The sequence below is a fragment of the Aquarana catesbeiana genome, linkage group LG10, assembly GCF_042186555.1.
Source record: "Aquarana catesbeiana isolate 2022-GZ linkage group LG10, ASM4218655v1, whole genome shotgun sequence".
Classification (NCBI taxonomy): domain Eukaryota; kingdom Metazoa; phylum Chordata; class Amphibia; order Anura; family Ranidae; genus Aquarana; species Aquarana catesbeiana.
The window spans coordinates 212201186-212226392 of NC_133333.1; the positions used below are offsets into that span (position 1 = coordinate 212201186).

The following is a 25207-nucleotide window of genomic DNA, read 5'->3' on the forward strand; positions in this document are numbered from 1 at the left end:
GCATGCAAATACAGTGTAATCTATCAGCTCAGCAAGAAGGCACCTGGCCGCTCCCAGTATCATAGTTGCCAACATTGTAAAAAAAAATGTGGGACACTTTTGTGGCTGTAGGCGGAGCCGTACGATAATTAGGGGGCGGGGCATTCATTTGTAGGCGTGGCTTAGGAAAATATACAAGTGCTTTGCACGCCACAACGGAAAATGGGCATGGTTTTCGCGCCATAGCGGGCGTGGCTTAAATGGGCGTGGCTCAAGAGGGTGTGGTTAGAGTCTGAGATGAATGAGGGATGGAGAGGGGGAGAGGGATTAGAGGGAGAGAGGGGGAGAGGGAAATGACGGGACAGCAGCCCCAGATCCTACACAATAAAAATATGTGTATTCTAGAAAGTTTAACAATCAGCAGATAAAGATACTCCAAACACCTGGTGTTAGCACTTCAATCATCCCGGCACCATGGTTGTTATGGTGTCAGGATGATTGAAGTGCATTATTTCTATTATTACATATTATTACCTCACATCAGGTGTCCACGGCGGAGCCCCCCTCACATCAGGAGTCCCCGGCAGAGCTCCCCCTCACATCAGGTGTCCCCGGCGGAGCTCCCCCTCACATCAGGTGTCCCCAGCGGAGCTCCCGCTCACATTAGGTGTCCCCAGCGGAGCTCCCGCTCACATCAGGTGTCCCCAGCGGAGCTCCTCCTCACATCAGGTGTCCCCAGCGGAGCTCCCCCTCACATTAGGTGTCCCCAGCGGAGCTCCCCCTCACATCAGGTGTCCCCAGCGGAGCTCCCCCTCACATCAGGTGTCCCCAGCGGAGCTCCTCCTCACATCAGGTGTCCCCAGCGGAGCCCCCCCTCACATCAGGTGTCCCCAGCGGACCTCCCCCTCACATCAGGTGTCCCCAGCGGAGCTCCCCCTCACATCAGGTGTCCCCAGCGGAGCTCCTCCTCACATCAGGTGTCCCCGGCAGAGCCCCCCTCACATCAGGTGTCCCCGGCGGAGCCCCCCTCACATCAGGTGTCCCGGGCGGAGCCCCCCCTCACATCAGGTGTCCCCGCCGGAGCCCCCCCTCACATCAGGTGTCCCCGGCAGAGCCCCCCTCACATCAGGTGTCCCCAGCAGAGCCCCCCCTCACATTAGGTGTCCCCGGCAGAGCCCCCCCTCACATTAGGTGTCCCCAGTGGAGCCCACCCTCACATCAGGTGTCCCCAGTGAAGCTCCCCTTGCATCAGGTGTGTGTCCCCAAAGGAGCCCCCCCTCACATCAGGAGTCCCACAGCGGTGCGCCCTCCCCTACCTCAGAGGTGTCCTAGTAGTGTCCGCAGCATGGCTAGAACCCCCGCCCCTTTCCATATCAGACATGAAGACGGCTGGGGGGGGCTAGATGGAGCTCCTGCGTCGCCGCCCACCCTCCGCCTCGCCCCACCGCCAGTCTGGCGGCGACGCAGGAGCTCCGTCTAGGCCCCCCCCCAGCCGTCTTCCTGAACTTCATCAAAATGGCGACCGGCGGAGACATTGTTCGCAGCCGCGGACCTCTAGCGGCGGCGAATCGTGAAGAACCGGATTTCTCGGGACATTTCCCGGGACACCAGAAATTCAGGAATGGCGTCCAAGTCCCGGGAATGTCCCGGGAAATCCGGGACAGTTGGCAAGTATGCAGTATGATGTTGTCAGACAGGTCCCGTCCACCTCACGTGTACCACCCCTCCGGGCTTTTTCAAAGTCTTGCAAAGGCCTTGTATGTGTGTCTGCGCATTGTGAGTGTTAATCCTTTTTTTTTCTTTTATTAAAAAGTCACTGGCAATATTACACAATTGGATCTTCTTTGCATATATCTCTTTGAGCTTTTTTATGCAAAAGCTGCAGAACATGGAGATGTGACTTGGGTGCTGCTGATGTATTGATTATGTGAAAAAAGTGTCTTTGACCACCTTGGTTATTTTAAGGGGTCCACCACATCAGGTTAGGAGACACCCGATTGGTCATGTGGGTGATCCATGGTAGAACATTTCTAATACTGTGGAAGACTTACCTTTACTTTTACTTTACTTATAAGCACATAAACTCTGGTGGTGGGTTTTTTTTTTTTTGGACACTTCTAATTGGATGATATATGGGACTGTTGTCACATATTTTTTTTACTTACAACCTAATTGGATGATATATGGGATTGTTGTCACGCTTTTAACCTTTTTTTTTTGCACATGATTTATGATTGTGTAATTTATGGGCTTTATGTGCACATTTGTGTCTACATTTGGTAATTTATATTAAAGAGCGCTTCACTGTTAGTAGGTATACATTTATTGATATTAGTGTGGTGATTGCACTGTGTGAGTGATAGCTGCTTTTTCACATTTTTTTTTTTTTGGTAGTGTATTTTTATTTATTTTTTTTAAATAATAGCGCAAGGTTTTTGTACTACAGTTTTATGTGTAATATAGATTAGAATGAAAATAGATAAAAATGGTTTTAAGCTCTGCTACTGTTATCTCTGATATAATGTAATTTGTGTGCTGCCTGCAGGATGGAAGGCGGGGGCCGTATTCATTAGTGTTGCATTCTGCTGTGGAATGTTGTGGTATCTTCATGTGGAAGCATACATACCGAGGTATGTACACATTTACTACATTATATCTACACTGGTATGAAATAGATAGAAAAACCTTTGTATTTGCAAATAATCTAGCATAGAAGTCCAAGCATTTCCCCTTGCCCAATGTGCAATGGGGGTAGTAAAGCCGGCCATAGAAGAATGGCTTTGCCTCCTGGTACTCAAGTGAATGCTGATGCTTCTTTACACGTTTATAACCAGGCCAGTCAGCTTTATCCAATCACCATACAGGGTGTGAAGGAAGATGTTGGTTATCCACAAAATAAAACTGATGTCAATTATTGGTGAAATTACTTTTTTTTTAATTATTATTATTTCTATAATCTAATCCCCGCAGTACCAATTCACATCTGCAGCCATTTTTAAAGTCTTGTTTTTTCTTTTTTTTTTTTCTAAATAACAAACGTAGTATACTTACCTGCTCTGTGCAATGGTTTTGCACAGAGCAGCCTGCATCCTCCTCTTCCTGGGTCCCTTGCAGGCGCTCCTGGCCCCTCCCTTCTGCCAGGTGCCCCCAGAGCAAGCAGCTTGCTCTGGTGGCACCCAAGCAGGCTCACTCCCAAGTTATGGCTCTGTGTGTCCATTCACATACAGAGCCGTGGCTCGGCCCCACTCTGTCTCCTGATTGGCTCACTGGCAGTGATTGACAACTGCCAAAAGCCAATCAGAAGTGCGAGTCCCCAGAGAGCCAAGGCTCTTGTGGACATCGCTGGATTGAGAAGGGGGCTCTGGTAAGTATTGGGCTGCTGCACACAGGTTTTTTTTTTACCTTCATACATAGAATACATGAAGGTAAAAAACCTTGTGCACTTTAGCACAATATTTTTTTAAAGCTCCCCGCACCCATAAACACATGTATTCGTCAGGGACACCTAAATATGAAGACATGGATTGCTCTGTATGTTATATTTCACTGCACGTGCCAGAGTGAGAGCAATAAGCCAATCATTTTTGTTTAACTCTATAACTCTAAATTGTTGACCTGTAAAGGCTTTCAAAGCATCACTAATGAAAATGTGTGCACTGGTTTGCTGCTGTTTCATGGTTAGGGCTTTACATGGTGGTTATCTATTTACTTCGCACAACCTCCTCTTTTATAGTTCACAAAAAAAAATGGGTAATTTATCTTGTTTGTATGAACTAAAATTAACGAGTATTTCCTGCCATAAAAATGGATCTGCCAATGTTTAAAGGGTTTTAACTAACCTTGGGCATAAAATGTGCATTTTAACATGTGCAAAAATAAAAAAAATGCTCTGGCAACAAAAGAACACAGCATCCCTCTAAGAAGTTGGTAAAAAATCAAATCTGGCTGCAGATTATCACTTGACTTCCAGGCCAATTCTGACACTTCTCACATATATGTAAAAAAAAATCTATTTTTTTTTGCAAGAAAATTACTTCGAACCCCCAAACATTGTATATTGTTTTTGTCACAGTTTGGGAAAAAAAGACATTTTATTGCGCGCAAACACAATATAATATCCAATTTTTTGGTAAAATACAAACGTGGTGTTACACCAAATAAATAGATTCTTAACATGTCACTCTTTAAAGTGGTTGTATACCCACAAAAAACAAAACAATAAAAAACCCTGTAAGGCAAAGATAATAATGAGCTAGTATGCATACTAGCTCATTATGAAATACCTACCTTAGAACGAAGCGCCGGCATCACCTCCCGGGTTCGCAGCTCCGGTGCTGTGAATGGTTGGAGCCACGCTGACGTCGTGTGGGAGTCCTCTTTCCTGCAGGGAGCTTTGATTTTCTGCCAGCATCCGCCGGACGTCAGCATGCAGAGTGAATATCTTCTAAACCGTACAGGTTTAGGAGATATTAATTTTACCTACAGGTGAGCCTTATTATAGGCTTGTTTACCTGTAGGTAAAAATGTGAAAGTGGGGTATACAACTGCTTTAAAATTGCATACATCCGTGGAACAGCGCCAAACTATGGTACCAAAATATCTTTACTATGGCTTCCAAAGCATCTGATCAAACCAAGATCGATTTGATCAAATGTTTGTACAAGATGGTAATGGTATCCACCCAGGAAGAAGTGGTTAAAATGGAAAATTATTTTATTTATTGTTAAAATACAAAACTACTTGTGTAGTAAATATCCCCCATTTCAAAAACCATGAATCAGACTGAGACAGGAGTACAGTTAAATCACACTTGTTTAATAATACTAAAAAAAGGTAAACAGAGTAAACGTAGTCAAAACATAGCCAGAGTTCAGGAACCAGAACAAATAGTCAGACAAGCCAAAACATCAGGGAGCCAGAGAACAGCGTAGTAGAAAAGCGAGCAGGATCTGGAGCCAGAAGGAACGTCAGCCAAGCAAGTCTTTAGAAGGAACACAAGAGAATGTCTCTAGAGATGTGACCAAGGTGAAGGCAGAGAACATCTGGGCTGGGATGGCTTAAGTAGGCAGGACTGACGAGCAGGATATCAACAGGTGAGTCACTGTGGAGAGAAAGGAGCTGGCAATTAGCCGACAGCTGAGCGTCCAGCCTTGAGAAGGAAGGGCTGAGCCCAGCCCTGACACCCCCCCCCCCCAAATAAGTAAGTTAATTTACCCAGATCCACCAACAGATCTGATCTGTAATTGGTTAGGGTAGTCACAATTTTAAAAGCAGATTGTTTGATGTAGGTTGTTGCAGTTTGCAAAATAAAGGAAACTCAATAATATAATGATGTAAATCAGGCAAAATCCATGTGTTAGAATGTTTTTACCTGCCTCAGAATTTGTGTTCAGCTAGTCATGTGATCCAGGCTGCCAAACAGTTTGAATTGTTATTCTAGATCAGTGGTTCTCAACTCCAGTCCTCGGGACCCACCGACAGGCCAGATTTTAAGTATAACCTTGGGGAGTTTCAGACTAGAATACTACAATCACCGAGCAGCAAGTGATATCACCTGTGATGTATTTCAGCTATCTTGCAAACCTGGCCTGTTGGTGGGTCCTGAGGACTGGAGTTGAGAACCACTGATCTAGATCCCTGTCTGAGTGACGAGGATTACAGGAGTCTGATATCTAAACAGATTCTGGTAGTTAGACTAGATTCATGTAAAATTACATTTAGTTATATTTTAGTAATGTATAATTGGATTGAGTATATTTTTCTAAACTTCCCTGGAGTTCAGCTTTACATACCTAGTAAAACTCTTTTTTCAGGGTTCCTTAAAGCATAGGTCAAGGCAAGATAAATAAAAAAAAAATACATCTTTTAATTCATTACAAGTCCTTTTTCCCTGGTTTTATATCTTTTAAAGCCCCCGCAGGTATGGAGGCACACCGGTTAATTTTACAGAAATGCACTCCCAAGTAGGCAGGGACACAACAATTTTTGGGAGTGGTGTCAGCCCTGCATGGTTTTTTTTTGTTAGAATACTCAAACCACTCCTACTGTCAGAGCTTTGCAACATAAAGGCTAATTATTCTGAATTCCAAGATGAAAACTAGGAGGACTGTTTGAAAAAAAAACACACAGGACAGCTCTGAATTTCTGACCAGATAAAAAGTTAATTTTTGCACTTATTGAACAGCTATAACAAACGACTTTCAATGGTATATGTAACAGACCAAAAAGGAACAAGCCTCGTATGTTGCAAGGTTAGCAGCCCAACTTTCTACTGAAGTGTCCCTGGGTCCATGAAATCGAAATATTGGCCACTGACCAATTACTAGCCAGTGATTGTGCTGGACAGCCTCACAGACCATTTATGAGGCAATGTATAGTGGTCCACGACCCACCGTAATGAAGTATTGGTATTTGTGTAACCGAGTGCTGTGTGTTTCGGGGTCCCTGGGTGCTTTAAGGGAAAGCAGGATAATGGGCAGCCACCTGTCACCGAAGCTGCAACTTATTAGGTGTCACTTTATAATGTATATTGTACACCCATGATTACTCTGTTGGTATTCTTATACCCACACTCAATCCTGACATGCTGTTCCCCCTCACAGGTCTTACGTACATGTCCGAGCGATGTGCTCTCCGGGTGACTTAGCAGCCAAAGCAGCCGCTCTGATCAGCAAGTGAGTAGTTGAGTTCCATGTTGTATTATATAATATGTATATCGGTATGGATGTCACACCACTTTCTCAAACTCAGTATTTCTAAAACTGAGCTTGTTCTATTTCCTTCTGCCCGCCCCCCCCCCCCCCCCGATTTTACCATTAATATCGACAGCACAACCATTGGTCCCTCCACACATGCCTGGGTGCTGGGTGTAATCCTTGACTCTGACCTCTCCTTCAGCCCCCACATCCAATCACTGGCTAAATCCTGCAGCCTTAACCTCTGCAACATCTCCAGAATTTGACCCCTCCTGACTAATGACACCACAAAGCAACTTATTCACTCCTTGATTATTTCCCGCCTTGACTACTGCAACTCTCTCCTTAATGGCCTACCCTTACGCAGGCTATCCCCCCTTCAGTCTATTATTAATGCTGTTGCTAGACTAATACACCTTACTAACTGATCCATGACTACTGCTCCTCTCTGACAATCCCTTCACTGGCTTCCCCTACCCCACTGTATAAAATTCAAAATGCTAACCACAATATACAAGGCCATCCACAACATTGCCCCCAGCTACATCACCAACCTCATCTACAGATATTGCCCCCTCCACTCCTCCCAGGACCTCCTGTTCTCTAGCTCCATTGTTAACTCCTCCCATGCTCGCCTTCAGGACTTCTCCAGAATCTCTCCCATCCTCTGGAACTCCCTGCCCCGGTATGTCCTATCAGCCCCTAACCTCTCTACCTTTAAGAGATCCCTGAAAACTCACTTATTCAGGGAAGCTTATCCCACACCCACATAACAACTGTCCCCGAGCCACCCCCATTAAATCATTTCCCCGCAGCTATTACCTTTTGTACCACCTCCCTCCTCCCTTTAGAATGTAAGCTCTATGAGCAGGGCCCTCCTGTCCCGTCTGTATTGAACTGTACTGTAATTGTGCTGTCCCCCCTCTACATTGTAAAGCATTGCGTAAACAGTTGGCGCTATATAAATCGTGTATAATAATAATGTATAGTTTCATGTGATAATAATGCAAAACTATGGGGGGGCATTGATTTTTTCCTGGAAAATTTAGGAATCTAGCAGAATTCTTTTTTTATGGAATGGGAGAAGAAAGAGGGGTGGCTTTTTATTTGTGAGGGTAATTAGTGCAAGGTAGAGGTGGATATTTGGAGTGATTAGCACTCAGCCTATTTATATGTGATGTCTGTTTTCTTTACAGTTACTCAAGAAACCACCCTGTGTTCTTGCAACTCAGCGATTATTTCTGGGTGAAGAACGAATCCAAGTATTCCCTGCCGTATGGCACCAATGGCAGTGGTAAGACAAATGGAGCTGTAACTCTTCTGTATTCTGACCGTATTAAATCAAACGGCAAAGGATAACCGCTCCTTTTAATTAAACTCTACTGATCTAGTCACTATAGATTTTTCTGTGTGCACCGTGCCATCCTAGGGTCTAGTCAGCATGTGAGGTGTAAATTATAATTTACTATATTAATTTTAACCACTTATGGACCGCCAACCGTGGATATACGTCACTACTTTGACGTTAAATACCGTTGTTATGGCAGCAGAAAGCTGTCATAACCCCGCAATTTTTTTTTCAATGACGGGCGGTCCACTTTAAGATAAAAGTGGACTCCATGGCGGATTTGCTGGGAAAAAATAAAACAATTTAAAGCGCCCCATTAATCTGTGCTCACGCGCAGAAGTGAACGCATACCTAAGTCGCGCCCACATATGAAAGCGGTGTTCTAACCACATATAATTCTAGCACTAGACCACCCTCTGTAACTCAAAACTTTTAACCTATAGAAATTTTTAAACGTCACCTATGGAGATTTTTTAAGTGCCAAAGTTTGTCGCCATTCCCGAGCGGGTGCAATTTTGAAGCATGACATGTTTGGTATCAATTTACTTGGCGTAACATTATCTTTCACAATATAGAAAAAACTGGGATAACTTTATTGTTTTCTTATTTTTTTAATCCAAAAACGTGTATTTTTTCCCCAAAGAATGCATTTGTAAGACGGCTGCGTAAATATGGTGTGACTTAAAGTATTGCAATGACCACCATTTTATTCTCTATGGTGTCTGAAAAAAATATAGATATTGTTTGGGAGTTCTAAGTAATTTTCTAGCAAAAAAAAAAAAAAAAACGATTTTAACTTGTAAACACCAAGTGTGAAAAATAGGCCCAGTCCTTAACCACTTAAGCCCCGGACCATTTGGCTGGCAAAAGACCAGAGCGTTTTTTGCGATTCGGCACTGCGTCGCTTTAACTGACAATTGCGCGGTCGTGCGACGTGGCTCCCAAACAAAATTGACGTCTTTTTTCCCCACAAATAGAGCTTCCTTTTGGGGGTATTTGATCACCTCTGCAGTTTTTAATTTTTGTGCTATAAACAAAAAAATAGCGACATTTTTGAAAAAAACGCATTATTTTTTACTTTTTGCTATAATAAATATCCCCATAAAATATGTTTAATATATTTTTTTTTCCTCAGTTTAGGCCGATACGTATTCTTCTACATATTTTTGGTAAAAAAAATCGCAATTGCATCGTTTATTGATTGGTTTGCACAAAAGTTATAGCATTTACAAAATAGGGGATAGTTTTATGCCATTTTTATTAATAATTTTTTTTTTTTATTAGTAATGGCGGTGATCAGCGATTTTTATCGTGACTGCGACATTATGGCGGACACTTTTGGCGCTATTTTGGGACCATTCACATTTATACAGCAATCAGTGCTATTAAAAATGTATTGATTACTGTGTAAATGTGACTGGCAGTGAAGGGGTTAACCACTAGGTGGCGCTGTAGGGGTTAAGTGTGTCCTAGGGAGTGATTCTAACTGTGGGGGGAGGGGCTATGGGTGACACGACACTGATCACTGCTCCCGATTACAGGGAGCGGTGATCAGTGTTCTGTCACTAGGCAGAACGGGGAAATGCTTGTTTACATCAGCATTTCCCCGTTCTTCCTCTCCGTGAGACGATCGCGGGTAACCCGCGATCACACTCACGGAGGTTGTGGCGGGCGTGCGCAAACCGCTTCTTGAAGGGCAACGTACAGGTGCGTTAATCTGCCTGTACGTGCCCTTCTGCCGACGTATATCGGCGTGAGCCGGTCAGCAAGCGGTTAAGTGGTTTTAACATAGAATTGTGTGTGGCTTGTATTTGGCTATTTAATTTGTAGTATGATACATCTGTCTCCTCATACAACTGCTATATTGTGTGTGTCTTTCAGAGGATCTGTTGATGAAGTTTCTGGCTCTAACAAACCAATATCATATGCAACCAGAAATTGAGAGGTAAGACAAATTCAGTTTCTTATGCTAAACTAGTCATGTGTGTATATTGTAAAGCGCTGCGTAAACTGTTGGCGCTATATAAATCCTGAACAATAATAATAATAATATTTATGTCAGCAAATGTTCACTAACTGTTTATAATCAGGTACATGTTATTTTCCCTACATCCTCCTATCATGTAGCTACATAGTGTTCAGTGTGGAGGGGGAAGAATTGTATGACTGATAAATGGCTAGTGGGGAAAGAGAACCATACATATGGCTAGTTAAGGGAATGACTGCTGTGTGGTGTGAACTGTATATATGACTGCTGGTTGAAGATGGGGTGTGAAGAGAACAGCTCCTGGAAGAGGGAAGAAGAACTGCATATGTTATTATCCAAACCAAAATCCTGCCTCAAAGATTTTGGGAAGGTGTGTCCTAGTTTGTATAAAGTTCTAGAGGGGCTGCTCTGGTAAATAGGAACGCTGAATTAAAGATTGGTACAGCTAGAACATAAAGTATAAAAAACGAGACTAGGTGTAATAATCATATCCAGGAGCTTGTGACCGATATTACAGCACTAAATCACACAAGAAACCGGCAGGGCTCAGCTGACAGCCGCTAAAAGAATGTTCAGATGTGGCAGGCAGAGCTTTACCTTGCATTTCTGGATGGAGTGGGAACTGTGTTCTGACGGTGATTTTTGGAAGTATTCCTAAGCCCATGCAGTGATGTCCATCACAGAATAGTGCCTGTTTTTAATGCAGTGCCGTCTGAGGGCCTGATGATCACCGCCATCCAATATTGCGCTTCGGCCTTGTGCCTTGCACACAGAGATTTCTCCAGATTCTCGGAACCTTTTTATTATATGTACTGTAGATGATGATGTATTTTTAAAGGCTTTGCAATTTTACATAGAGGAACATTATATGGAACTTGATCTACAATTTTTAGACACCACTTTTCACAGATTGGCGAACCTCTGTCCATCTTTACTTCTGAGACACTCTGACTCCCTAAGATACTCTTTTTTTATACCCAATCATGTTACTGATCTGTTGCCAATTAACCCAATTAGTTGAAAAATGTTCTTCCAGCTCTTCCATATTAGTACCACTTACTTTGCCAGCTTTTTGTTGCCATGTCCTAACTTTTTTGAGACATGTTGCTGCCATCAATTTCAAAAATGACCTTTTTTTTTCTTAAAATGGTCCATTTTCTCAGCTTAAACATTGAATATGTTTTCTTTTGTGAATAAAATATGGGATTATGAGATTTGCAAATCATTGCATTCTGTTTTTAATGTAGATTTTACACAACTTTTTGGAATTGGGGTTGTATTGAGATCCCTGGTGGGGAACAGAAGCATGAAAACTTCTACAGAACAATCATTATCTTCTAGAATTGTATAAATGTTTTCACCTTGCTTCGTTCTGATCATATTTTACCTATACCATTCCTCATAGATCCTCTTCCTTCTATAACACCTGCTCTCACTGTATTTCCTTGTTCCTGCTGCCAGTTAATTCTCTCAAGTCTCCTTTGCATCTCATCGTTTTTTCCTCTAGCATCTTCTTTGTCTTCTTTTATTTTTTATAAATAACTGCAGTTCAGAGAGCGCTTACTGCGTGATTACATTGCATGCATTCTGACCATGTTGGAAAATTCCTGATTTGACACAAATCTCTTTGGACTGCAGCAGAGGAGATTGGTCTTTCTGTCTAGCTAATACTATTCGGGAGTACAGTACATAGAACCAATCAGAGCCGGTTCACACGGGGGCGACTTGTCAGGCGACCTAGCCGCCTGACAAGTCACCTCCCGTTCTGTACAATGGAACCGTTCTTGCGTCGCTCCGACTTAGAAGAAAGGTTCCTGTACTACTTTGGGGGCGACTTGCATAGACTTCTATACAGAAGTCGTCTTGCAAGTCTCCGCGGCAGTCGTGTGCAGGTCGCCTCGGTGAGGCGACCTGCAAGTCGTGCCGCTTCTAGTGTGAACCTGCACTCAGTCAGGCAGCAACACCTCTGACAGTGCAGTCCTTAGTGGATACATTAGAACCAAAAATTCCCCTGTACAAAAATATACTGTTTTTAAACATACATGGATAAAAACATTTTCATGGAATGTATATGACAAACGTGACCACCCGGGGAAGGAGATCATCATATGGCGTTATCCTTTCATCTACCAGTTTGTGTACCTACAGTCACGTTTGTCATATACATTCCACGAAAATGTTTTTATCCATGTATGTTTAATAACAGTATATTTTTATTCATGTCTACACCATGTGTTTAGTGCCTTCAAAGACCCGCCTCTAGGGGAATTTTTGGTTCTATAACAATTTAAGGGATGTGGCACTATAATGAGCCAATCACTGAAGCCCTTTAAATTAGTGGATACATTTGTTACAATAAAAATATAAACTACCCCCCCCCCCCTTTTTTTCCAGGCTGATAATTTTTCTCTTCTTAATGCCACATAAAACAGTAATGAGGATGTTGGAACTGGATTCAATTATTGATAACAGATAATTACTGGGGTGGAGCAATAATAAAAACAGTGTATGATGCATTGAACGTTAAGCCGTTAACGTTAAGCAAAGCCTATGGCCATTTATTTACATTAATCTAGAATTATAAATATTTTCCACCAAACTGAGGGTGTTATTTATAAATATATTTAAGTGGCAGCAAAGTAAAAATTGTAAAAACTGCTGACAGCAGTAAAGTGATCTGAGCATGCACAGCATGTTCACCTGTAGTGTAGGAAATGCACCTTTCCTGCACCACAGTTTGGTGTAAATCAGCCCTGAGGGTTGGTTCCCTGAGGAAATTGTTTGTGTGAACAAACCCTTAACCACTTCCCGCCCGGCCCATAGCAGATGACGGCCGGGCGGTTGTTCAGTTATCCTGACTGGGCATCATATGAGGTCCAGCAGGATAACATGCCGCCGCGTGCCCGCATCGCGGCGATCCGTGGAGCGGTGTGTCAGTCTGACATACTGCTCCACCGATCTTGGTAAATTTACCACGTGATCAGCCGTGTCCAATCACGGCTGATCACGATGTCAATAGGAAGAGCCATTGATCGGCTTTTCCTCACTCGCGTCTGACAGACGCGAGTAGAGGAGAGCCGATCGGCGGCTTTCCTGACAGGGAGCAGCCCCCTCTCAGATGACCACCAGGGATCGCCACTAGGACCACCAAGGAGAGGGGCAACATGTGGATGACCAGGTATGTACCCCATGGCCATCCACGTGTGCCCAATCTGTGCCAATCAGTGCCCACAAATGATGATTTACGGGGCCCCGAAAACCAATCACCGCCTTCAGGATTTCTAAGGGTGTAAATTTTTGATTTCACTCTTCACTGCCTATCACAGTTTCGGAGGTCATGGAATGCCCAGGTGGCACAAACCCCCCCCAAATGACCCCATTTTGGAAAGTAGACACCCCAAGCTATTTGCTGAGAGGCATGGTGAGTATTTTGCAGCTCTCATTTGTTTTTGAAAATAAAGAAAGACGAGAAAAAACATTTTTTTTTTTTCTTTTTTCAATTTTCAAAACTTTGTGACAAAAAGTGAGGTCTGCAAAATACTCACTATACCTCTCATCAAATAGCTTGGGGTGTCTACTTTCCAAAATGGGGTCATTTGGGGGGGTTTTTTGCCACCTGGGCATTCCATGGCCTCCGAAACTGTGATAGGCAGTGAAGAGTGAAATCAAAAATTTACGGCCTTAGAAAGCCTGAAGGCGGTGCTTGGTTTTTGGGGTCCCGTACGCGGCTAGGCTCCCAAAAAGTCTCACATGTGGTATCCCCGTACTCAGGAGAAGCAACAGAATGCATTTTGGGGTGTAATTTCACATATTCCCATGGCATGTTTGAGCAATATATCATTTAGTGACAACTTTGCGCAAAAAAAAATTAAAAAAAAAAAAAAATTGTCTCTTTCCTGCAACTTGTGTCACAATATAAAATATTCCATGGACTCGACATGCCTCTCAGCAAATAGCTTGGGGTGTCTACTTTCCAAAATGGGGTCATTTGGGGGGGTTTTGAACTGTCCTGGCATTTTATGCACAACATTTAGAAGCTTATGTCACACATGACCCACTCTTCTAACCACTTGAAGACAAAGCCCTTTCTGACACTTTTTGATTACATAAAAAAATAATTTTTTTTTGCAAGAAAATTACTTTGAACCCCCAAACATTATATATTTTTTTAAAGCAAATGCCCTACAGATTAAAATGGTGGGTGTTTCATTTTTTTTTTCACACAGTATTTGCGCAGCGATTTTTCAAACGCATTTTTGGGGGAAAAAACACACTTTTTTAAATTTTAATGCACTAAAACACACTATATTGCCCAAATGTTTGATGAAATAAAAAAGATGATCTTAGGCCGAGTACATGGATACCAAACATGACATGCTTTAAAATTGCGCACAAACGTGCAGTGGCGACAAACTAAATACATTTTTAAAAGCCTTTAAAAGCCTTTACAGGTTACCACTTTAGATTTACAGAGGAGGTCTACTGCTAAAATTACTGCCCTCGATCTGACGTTCGCGGTGATACCTCACATGCATGGTGCAATTGCTGTTTACATTTGACGCCAGACCGACGCTTGCGTTCGCCTTAGCGCGAGAGCAGGGGGGACAGGGGTGCTTTTTTTTTTTTCTTTATTATTATTATTTTTTTTATCTTATTTTAAAACTGTTCCTTTCATTTTTTTTTTTTTTTAAATCATTTTTATTGTTATCTCAGGGAATGTAAATATCCCCTATCATAGCAATAGGTAGTGACAGGTACTCTTTTTTGAAAAAATTGGGGTCTATTAGACCCTAGATTTCTCCTCTGCCCTCAAAGCATCTGACCACACCAAGATCGGTGTGATAAAATGCTTTCCCAATTTCCCAATGGCGCTGTTTACATCCGGCGAAATCTAAGTCATAAAATGCTCGTAGCTTCCGGTTTCTTAGGCCATAGAGATGATTGGAGCCACTCTGGTCTCTGATCAGCTCTATGGTCAGCTGGCTGAATCACCGGCTGCATTCTCAGGTTCCCTGTTGAGACAGGAGAGCCAGAGAAAAACACAGAAGACGTTGGGGGGGGCATTCCCTCCCACTGCTTGTAAAAGCAGTCTAGAGGCTAATTAGCCGCTAGGATTGCTTTTACATGAAAGCCGACCGCTGGCTGAAAAGAATGATACCAAGATGATACCTAAACCTGCAGGCATCATTCTGGTATAACCACTCAAAGTCGTGAATGGCGTACCTGAAGACAAAAAAATGGTTAACAATAAAGCACAGTAAACGGTAAAGTATAAAAAATTGCATACCTGAAAAGCAAACATGATAAAACATAATAACAATAAAACATTGCAGAATAGAATACAGTAAAAAAGAGCAGAACAATAGAGAGAATAGAGAGAGAAAGAACAATAAAACGACAACTATTATTTTTTATTTTATATTTTTGTTTGTGTTTTTTTTTTTTTTTTTTTTACACTTTTTTTTGTAACTAACTTTTATAACGGTAACCGGTTCCAGGTTCGGGTCTCTCAAAATGCGATGGCATCTTGGGAGACCCTGTGAAAGTGTGCCCTAGTCTGTGCAATGCTGTACCCTACGCTAATACTCAACTAGTGAATGGTAGCGTTCAAAACATTCACCAATGCAAAGACCAGGATTGTCAGGACAGGAGAGACAATAATAGCGGGTGTCACGCCTATATCCGCGCTTGCTGCAGACACGACATCTTTTTTGGGGGGGTTCGTTGGGTAGGGGTACTCGGGAGGACATAAAGAAAATGCCTCTCATGCAGCCGACTGCATTTGGTTGGGGATGTGAATGGGGGAAGTACGGGCGCTGCAGAAGTGGTGGGTTCCCAATTAGGATTGGCGAATGCAGCAGGAAGGGCATTATGGGCACGACGGGCCTGTGTTTGTCTTTTTGGTGGCAGCGGGACACTACTTGTGCTTGCCACCTCACCAGCTTGAACTGCACTTATGGGACTTGCCACGTCACCAAGTGTTACTGCAGTGCGGGTTTGACTACGACCGGGGTGTACTAGGCCGCTGGTGCTTGCCAGTTCACCAAAACGCTACAAAAAAAACTGTTAGCGATCGCAGGGATCAGGCCTGACTCTGCGAAAGCTGCAGTTATGCGTTTAGTGTTTTGTAAGTGTCAGTGATCGATCGATACTGCACTTGGGTGGGCTGGGCTGGGCCGGGCGGAGGGGCAAAACGCAGGTGCTAGCAGGTATCTGGGCTGATCCCCCTAACACTGCGTTTGTGGGAACCCTAAACTGCTGGGGACGCTAGTATAGATCTGATCAGATCAGATATTGATCCGATCAGATACTATACCACCAAGGGAGGTGTACGGTGCGTGCGTGGGTGTTAGCGGTACTGGCGCTAACCTGACGCTGCCTGGGGCTGGTGCTTGCCAGTTCACCAAAACGCTACCAAGAAAACTGTTAGCGATCGCAGGGATCAGGCCTGACTCTGCGAACGCTGCAGTTATTTGTTTAGTGTTTTGTAAGTGACAGTGATCGATCGATACTGCACTTGGGTGGGCTGGGCTGGGCCGGGCGGAGGGGAAAAACGCAGGTGCTAGCGGGTATCTGGGCTGATTCCGCTAACACTGCGTTTTTGGGAACCCTAAACTGCTGGGGACGCTAGTATAGATCTGATCGGATCAGATATTGATCCGTACAGATACTATACCACTAAGGGAGGCGTATGCTGCGTGCGTGGGTGTTAGCGGTACTGGCGCTAATCTGACGCTGCCTGGGGCGACGCATATCACCGCCAGGCGATCAGGGGGCTAAACCTTTATTCGGTAATAAACGGCGGGTGCCCTGACACTATAAAAAATAAACAAACTAACCAGCGTCACCCGTAACAGTTATACAGTGATCAGTGGTGAAAGGGTTAACTAGGGGGCAATCAAGGGGTTAAAACATTTATTAGATAGTATATGGGGGTCCCTGACGCTATAAAACGCTGACGGCGAACCTAAATATTTACCTCCCTAACTAGCGTCACCAGTGACACTAATACAGCAATCAGAAAAATGATTGCTTAGTGACACTGGTGACAGGGGGTGATCAAGGGGTTAAAACTTTATTAGGGGGGTTAGGGGGGTACCCTAGACCTAAAGGGGGCTACCACTCACTGCCCTAACACTGTAACTGTCACAAACCGACACCAATCAGTAATCAGAAAAAAAAAAAATACTGCTTGGTGTCAGTTTGTGATAGGGGGGGGGGGGTGATTGGGGGGCGATCGGGGGGGGGGGGGTCGGGGGTGTTTTATGTGCCTGGCATGTTCTACTGTGTGTGTTTGTGTTTTGTGCACTTACATGTCTTCTCTCCTCGGCGCTGGAACGGAAACTGCCAAGCCGAGGAGAGATGACATCACATCCTCTGCCTGTGCGAAACTACACACAGGCAGGGGAGGATTCCGATTGGCTGGGAGCGATCGCGAGGGGGGGGCCACGATCGGATGGTCTCCCCCTCGCCTCCCAACGCTCCCAGTGAAATGCCGACCGCCGCTGGCACCGGGGGGGGGGGGTCCGATCGGACCCCCCGCCCACGGGAGGCAGATCACGTACAGGTACGTGATTCTGCCTGCCCGTGCCATTCTGCCGACGTATATCTACGTTAGGCGGTCGGCAAGTGGTTAAAGAATATGATGATGTTTCCTTACAAACAAAGAGGTTCAGTACTATTTTTGTGCTGCACTGCCTAGGCCAGAGAGATGTCATGCCCTGCTACCTCCTGGATTCTCCGTTGTTTGATTAAAGTGGTTGTAAACCCTCTCATATACCCAGTGAAGTGAATAGCTTCAGGTGATATATGGAAACAAATCCTCCTACATAAGTGTTACTTGATTCTCTACATCTCTTCAAAAGTGCAGATTTTTGATAAAAATCCTTCTGCATCTGTGAGGAGAGGAAGGGGTAGAGAGCTGCAGTGTGAGAGATGATTGGAGGAAAGGGACACACCCCCCTCCACAGACTGCACAGGAAGAAGGAAGGATACAGAGCTGTATTGTGAATAGATAAGCTGTGTGCTGAGCTCCCTCCCCATCACAAATCTATCTCATGTGTCAGGAAATCTTCTTAGAAGTGACATGCTGATAAGAGAGGAAAACCAGAGAGAAATGACACTAGAGATAAGTAAATACTACAGATATATATGCTCTGTTTCATGACTGAGGTTTACAACCACTTTAATGCAGGTTTCAAGAGTGACGTCAAGATTTCACATGTATGCAGATGCATAGAACCTGGCAGAGACCTAAGGCACATCCACGCACATGCGATGCATTTCCATACATGCACAAACAACCCTACAACCTGGTGCAGTTTGTCTGAATATGTGCTGAGCGAAATTCTTGTCAATAAAAAAACCACAAGGGGATTCCAAGTGTTTGTTTTGGCTGTTTATAGAAAGGCTGTAACATAATGTACATTTCCACTCTTTTGTCTGTGAGGCCTCATTCACACTGCCCGTGTCAAACCTGCATTTAGATTAGCTGCGTTTTAGATTTTTTTTTTTTTTTTTTCCCAATTGGTAACTAAACACAGATAAATCAGTTTTAATGCAGGAACATCTAAACGCAGGAAAAGATGATCTGGGAAGCATGGAAGTTGTTTGTCACTCCACTTCTCTACCTTTTTAGAAAAGGTAAACACAGGAGTGCCAGTGTGCATGACGCCTTAAATGTAATGACATGTTGTATGTCTGAACTATTTTATCAGCTTGATAGAATAGAATTCTGCTTCTTGTAGGTTGTCTTGTAGAAGGTGTGTTGTGGTCGGGAATGGTCATCGGCTGAAGAACAGCTCTCTGGGTGAAACCATCAATAAATATGACGTGGTGATCAGGTAAGTGGGAAGTCTATAAAGCATACAAGAGACCCTTCATTGAACTGTCCCTCTGCCATACATGCTGCCCTGATTTTTTTATTGTTTTTAAAACCTGCCATTTACAAATTGGCATATGTTAAATATCCTGTGTATAAAGCCCTACCTGAGGCGGCTACAGTAAGAAAAAAAAAAAAAAAAAAGGTGTATTTCATAATATATGGCACAGTCTCACAGTGATCATTACAATTACTCTGCTCACAGTGAAAGGTTTAGTAAGTTTATTTTGAAAATAAAATTACAAAGTAAAAGTAATTGAGTCCTGTCTATGATACTTTTTTTTTTTTTATTTATTTAACATATAAATTTCCAGGACAAGCTTTGGGGGTGTACCCCATTCTTTAGGGTTCAAGCAGTACCTAATACAGCTGCACGCACCTCAAAAGTACAGATTAGAAGGTAAAGGGATTAACCTGTGTGGAGCTCTTTAATGTCCCACTTGCCTTATGTTAAACTAAAATCTTCCTAAAGATAAAGAGACAATTTGTATGTAAAAATAATGAAGAAACTCCTGCGCTTTCAGAAATACCTATGCTAAGGGGCACTGCTGCAACACCTAAATGGCTGATCCAAACAGACAAAAGTGGTGTGAATAAAGTGGTGATTGCGCTGTGATAAAAGGGGAAGGAAGAGGAAGGGGGAAGGGGCTAGCTCAAATGTATAGAGAGGTGAATGAAAAATGAAAAAAATTATACAAAATATAAAGTTATAATGAGCATGAGGGCTAGTATCATACTAGCACATAAAAAATATTGTAAATACTGAAACAGAAGAAAAGAAAAATCTCAGTGCAAAAGGGCTAGTATCATACTAGCACATATGTGGTAACTCAGCAAATACTTAATGGTGACTCCAAGTAAATAAATAAATGGTGAAAAGTCCCACCGCCTTGTAGTACAAAGTGCTCAAACAATGAGTCATCAGTTCCAAAAGGCAAAATGAAAAAATTATACAAAATATAAAAGTATAATGAAATGTAATAAAGTGCAGTCTCATGAGCACTAAATCTGAATAAACTGAAGAGACAAAATTGCCTAAAACGTGTAAAAAGCTATGAAATGGGTGACAAATACAGTGTGGGTACAAAAAAAATAATTGAATCAAATAAAAATATATAAATCAAACAAAGTCCATGTGCATGAGGGCTAGTATCATACTAGCACATAAAAAATATATAAATCAAACAAAGTCCATGTGCATGAGGGCTAGTATCATACTAGCACATAAAAAATATTGTAAATACTGAAACAAAAGAAAAGAAAAAATCTCAGTGCAAAAGGGCTAGTATCATACTAGCACATATGTGGTAACTCAGCAAATTCTTATTAGTAACTCCAAGAAAATAAATAAATGGTGAACAGTCCCACCACCTTGTAGTACAAAGTGCTCGAACAATGAGTCATCAGTTCCAAAAAGGCAAGTCCACAAGCCACAGGGAAGGGAAAAAGGTCTTCAGTGGGGACACCTCTGTGCTCGCAAGCAGCTCACCTTACTGCTGCAAGACAACAGCTTGTAATCCAGTAACAAATCACCAGCAGGCAAGGGTCCCATCCAGTAGTTCAGGCGATTCGGGTGGTGGGTGTGCAGGATGGTATATAAAAAACATAAGCAGACAGTATATAGTATAACTCCTTGGCGGCCACAGTGGAAAAAGGGGACAGGACACAGAAGGGGGATGCACTCACTTTTGTAAAATGAGTGTGGGCGTGAGTCCAACGAACGCCGAGTTCGTATACCTCAAAAGGGTGTCTTCAAACCGTCCCCGTTTCCTCAATGCTCGTCACAATGGGATGAATATATGTGGAGTGTTGGAAGAGAGTGCACATAGCGTGATCCAGTATATAAATCAGTTTATTAGGTAAAAAAACAACATGGTACACTTACATTTACCAGAAGGCTATAGTAAAACATCCACGAGCGCCGAGCTCGTATCCTATCGTCAGTCTGTGACAGTTCCCGTGCTCCAATCCTGACGCGTATCGTCACGTCACGTGACTTCATCAGAGTTCTACTATATACTGTCTGCTTATGTTTTTTGTATACCATCCTGCACACCCACCACCCGAATCGCCTGAACTACGGGATGGGACCCTTGCCTGCTGGTGATTTGTTACTGGATTACAAGCTGTTGTCTTGCAGCAGTAAGGTGAGCTGCTTGCGAGCACAGAGGTGTCCCCACTGAAGACCTTTTTCCCTTCCCTGTGGCTTCTGGACTTGCCTTTTTGGAACTGATGACTCATTGTTCGAGCACTTTGTACTACAAGGTGGTGGGACTGTTCACCATTTATTTATTTTCTTGGAGTTACTAATAAGAATTTGCTGAGTTACCACATATGTGCTAGTATGATACTAGCCCTTTTGCACTGAGATTTTTTCTTTTCTTTTGTTTCAGTATTTACAATATTTTTTATGTGCTAGTATGATACTAGCCCTCATGCACATGAACTTTGTTTGATTTATATATTTTTTATGTGCTAGTATGATACTAGCCCTCATGCACATGGACTTTGTTTGATTTATATATTTTTATTTGGTTCAATTATTTTTTTTGTACCCACACTGTATTTGTCACTCATTTCATAACTTTTTACACGTTTTAGGCAATTTTGTCTCTTCAGTTTATTCGGATTTAGTGCTCATGAGACTGCACTTTATTACATTTCATTATACTTTTATATTTTGTATAATTTTTTCATTTTGCCTTTTGGAACTGATGACTCATTGTTTGAGCACTTTGTACTACAAGGCGGTGGGACTGTTCACCATTTATTTATTTACTTGGAGTCACCATTAAGTATTTGCTGAGTTACCACATATGTGCTAGTATGATACTAGCCCTTTTGCACTGAGATTTTTCTTTTCTTCTGTTTCAGTATTTACAATATTTTTTATGTGCTAGTATGATACTAGCCCTCATGCTCATTATACTTTTATATTTTGTATAATTTTTTCATTTTTCATTCACCTCTCTATACATTTGAGCTAGCCCCTTCCCCCTTCCTCTTCCTTCCTTCCCCTTTTATCACAGCGCAATCACCACTCAATTTGTATGTAAAGCTATCCACAGAAGTCTGCTTTATATACTGCAACAAAAAGGTTTAACAGGATGCTATCACAATAGGGCAGGGATATGCAATTAGTGGACCTCCAGCTGTTGCAGAACTACAAGTCCCATGAATCATAGCAAGACTCTGACACCCACAAGCATGACACTTAGAGGCAGAGGCATAATGGGACTTGTAGTTTTGCAACAGCTGGAGGTCCGCTAATTGCATATCTCTGCAATAGGGGGTTGCTATATTCCTAATAAGAATGTCCTTAGTTTGGCAATGTATTGTCACAAAATAATGAATTCAGACAATATTTGGTTTTGTTTGTGATACATGATGTTGGCATTGCAGTCCCCTAGATTGGGTGATCTCATCATCTTCCACCCCTCCTCCTCCAATACAATGGGTAATACACCCTTTTCAATTACTGGAGGTATCCTGGATTATATATTATGTGTAAGAATGCTCTAAAGTATGTTTTCTCGACAGGTTGAACAATGCTCCGGTCCATAAGTATGAGAAGGATGTTGGCAGCAAGACTACTTTGCGCTTCTTCTACCCAGAATCAGCAGATTTCGACCCTCAGCTGGACAACAATCCAGACACTCTGCTGGTGCTGGTGCCTTTCAAGCCTCTGGACATCCAGTGGATGAAGATCATTTTGAACAATGAAAAGCGGGTATGTGATTTCATCAGTTACAATTCAGTGATTTTAGCCATAGACTAAAGCCTGGTACACACTATGAGTTTTTTTCATTCAACGCAGCGGGTTGAATGAAAAAAAAAAAAAACTGTCAGCTCCAGTCAGAGCCGCTGTACTATCTACGCAAAGTTAGCCCCTGCTGAGCTGTTGTGTTCTGACAGGGGGACCACCAGAACACCCCGATTATCGATGTCTCCCATTTGCTGAGAACGCTGATCAGCTATTGATTTTCCAGCATGCTCGTCCGACAGAAGCTGACCAAATGGCCAGCTTCTGTCAGACAGGGTGGCATATACCGGCAGTCCCCGAGTTACGAACATCCGACTTGCGAACGACTCCTACTTTTGAACGGAGTCGGCGTGAGGTCACTGCCAGCCACTTGGATTCCACACTGGTCCGGGAAACTGCCGAGTAGTAGAAAAACACCCCCTGTGGACGTATAACGTTACGTGGTAACCAGCGCAACCAATCCTCCCATGTATACAACGCTGATAGAAGGACCAGCACACCGGCGTGCGGTGTCAAATGACTCCGCATATTGGGCCTGGCGACGATGTGCAGCGCGTTCCCGCTCACCACCCTAATGCCATAAGGAGGAGGAGGAGGGAGGGGCCTATGCCACACAACGCAGCTCCCGGGAATGCAAGGGTCGGGCATCCCCAGTGACAAAACATCATAATATGTTAAAACAAACACCTGAAGTTTTTACTGCTGTCTGTATCCTCATTAGATAGATTTAATCTCACAAACAAATTCGACTTAAGAATAAACCTACAGTCCCTATCTTGTTCGTAACTCGGGGACTGCCTGTATATGGGCCGCATATCGGATGTTATTTTTATTTTTTTTAACCGGCCAACATCTCCCGACATTTAGCTTTTGTGTACAGGGCTTAAACCTTTCCTTTCCTTAAACCTTGATTATCATGGACTGTAGAGGGTCAAGTTAATGCAGAATTCTTACAAAGTGGAGTATTATGTGGACAGGTTACATGGGTCAGGCTGTGGTTGTGATACACTGGAACTGCGACTTTTAAGGACAAGTCTGATCATTGGAGGACAGCAGGCTAAGTTCCCAGCATAGCTAGAGAACTGGTTTTAATAGGAAAGCAGATGGACTGGCAAGAACACCAGGGATTTCACACAAAGGAAGCAATACAAAGAGAACAGGATACTTTTTCATACAAGTACATGGTTAAAGCAGGCACATATCAGGAATATGAAATGTTGGGTTTACATACTCTTTAGTGTACAGAACCAGCAGGTATTCTGTCTAATGTGAATTTTGAAACATGGAAGTACTTGTTTTCAATCTGCTGTGACTTGTGACTTTCCAGTCTATTGTACCATGGCAGCAGTAAAAGGCAGTCTTGGGTATGGTTGTGTCAGTGCAAGTGGTTTGCAGGATGTGGAGATACAGGAAAACAACCAGTGTAATGCTAGCTATTAAAGATAATACAAACTAAGAAGAAATGTACTTTATGCTTATAAGACACATATTTTGGTGCTTTATTAGTAATATATAAAGTAAAGTTACAATACACAGCAGATGGTGGACAGAAGAGCTGTGCAGTATGATTTTAGCACCATTTTCCTAGTTAATTTATATTATCAAAAAAGAATCCTGTGCTAATTGTCAAATACAAGACTGCTTCTCCTATAACACGCTTGTGGTACAAAATGTGCAAATAATAATATAAACCCATATATAGGCGCACTGCCTCTTTTAAAGGATATGTTTACCTTTGGGAACATGTTTCATGGTCCACCTGGTTTTTCGGGTGCATCGGGTAACACGTTCCCACTGTTGCAGCCTCTCCCCGATCCATCGCCTCTAGTGACAGCAAGCCGGAGATCTTCTTATTGAACTCGTGGTCACGACTGAAAAAAAAAAAAAACGCGACTGTGTTCATTCTTTCACAGGGTTCCGTGAGAACTACAAGTACCGACGGCCTTTGCGGCGGCCAGCTTGTAGTTCTCAATGAACTACCACGGCGCTGTTGAGCACTCTAGCTAGTTCATTGCTTCTTCCTGTCATGTAACTGCCTGCCTGTACGAGCAGACAGATACAATGACTGTCTGTCGGCGTCATGCATGTCACCCACTATCTGATGATCACAGGTGCAATGCTTTGCAGGCTCCTAGTAAAAAAATAAAAGTAAAAAAGGCACTTTTTTTTTTACCTGCAAAAAGATGTGCATTCATTTTTTTTTCCCCCAGATATGAACTTACCCGTTCAAAAACGTCTAGGATTAGAACCACTTTAGGTTTATGCATTTGCAAAGTGTGTGTATTTTACAAGGACATACAATGTGAGACTCTTTGTAAGGCTTCTCCACTGTGTTTTGGGTGACAATTCAGTCAATGTTAATGTGCATTGAACTGTTGTATAATAACCTGCAGTGGCTCAGTTTTACCCACAATACACCAACCATACATGCGTACAATACATCCCAATATAATTGATTCTTTAGTAGTACAGGAGAGCCCAAGATATGACTTGATGTATTAGCCGTCTATGGAACTGTGATCTGATGCTGTGTATATACAATGCTCAATGGGAA

General features: G+C 42.9%; 1 protein-coding gene across 10 annotated transcripts in view; it reads left to right on the plus strand.

Moving 5' to 3' along the window:
- The window catches only part of LOC141111196 (CMP-N-acetylneuraminate-beta-galactosamide-alpha-2,3-sialyltransferase 4-like), a 355704-nt gene that overhangs the window by 319393 nt on the left and 11104 nt on the right, over positions 1 to 25207 (plus strand). For all 10 annotated transcript variants that reach the window (XM_073603272.1, XM_073603271.1, XM_073603278.1 and 7 more), the window contains 6 exons: positions 2525 to 2609; positions 6582 to 6653; positions 7871 to 7968; positions 9904 to 9967; positions 18757 to 18852; positions 22431 to 22620. In XM_073603272.1, the coding sequence (XP_073459373.1) occupies positions 2525 to 2609; positions 6582 to 6653; positions 7871 to 7968; positions 9904 to 9967; positions 18757 to 18852; positions 22431 to 22620 (605 nt within the window). The remainder of the gene's footprint in view (positions 1 to 2524; positions 2610 to 6581; positions 6654 to 7870; positions 7969 to 9903; positions 9968 to 18756; positions 18853 to 22430; positions 22621 to 25207) is intronic.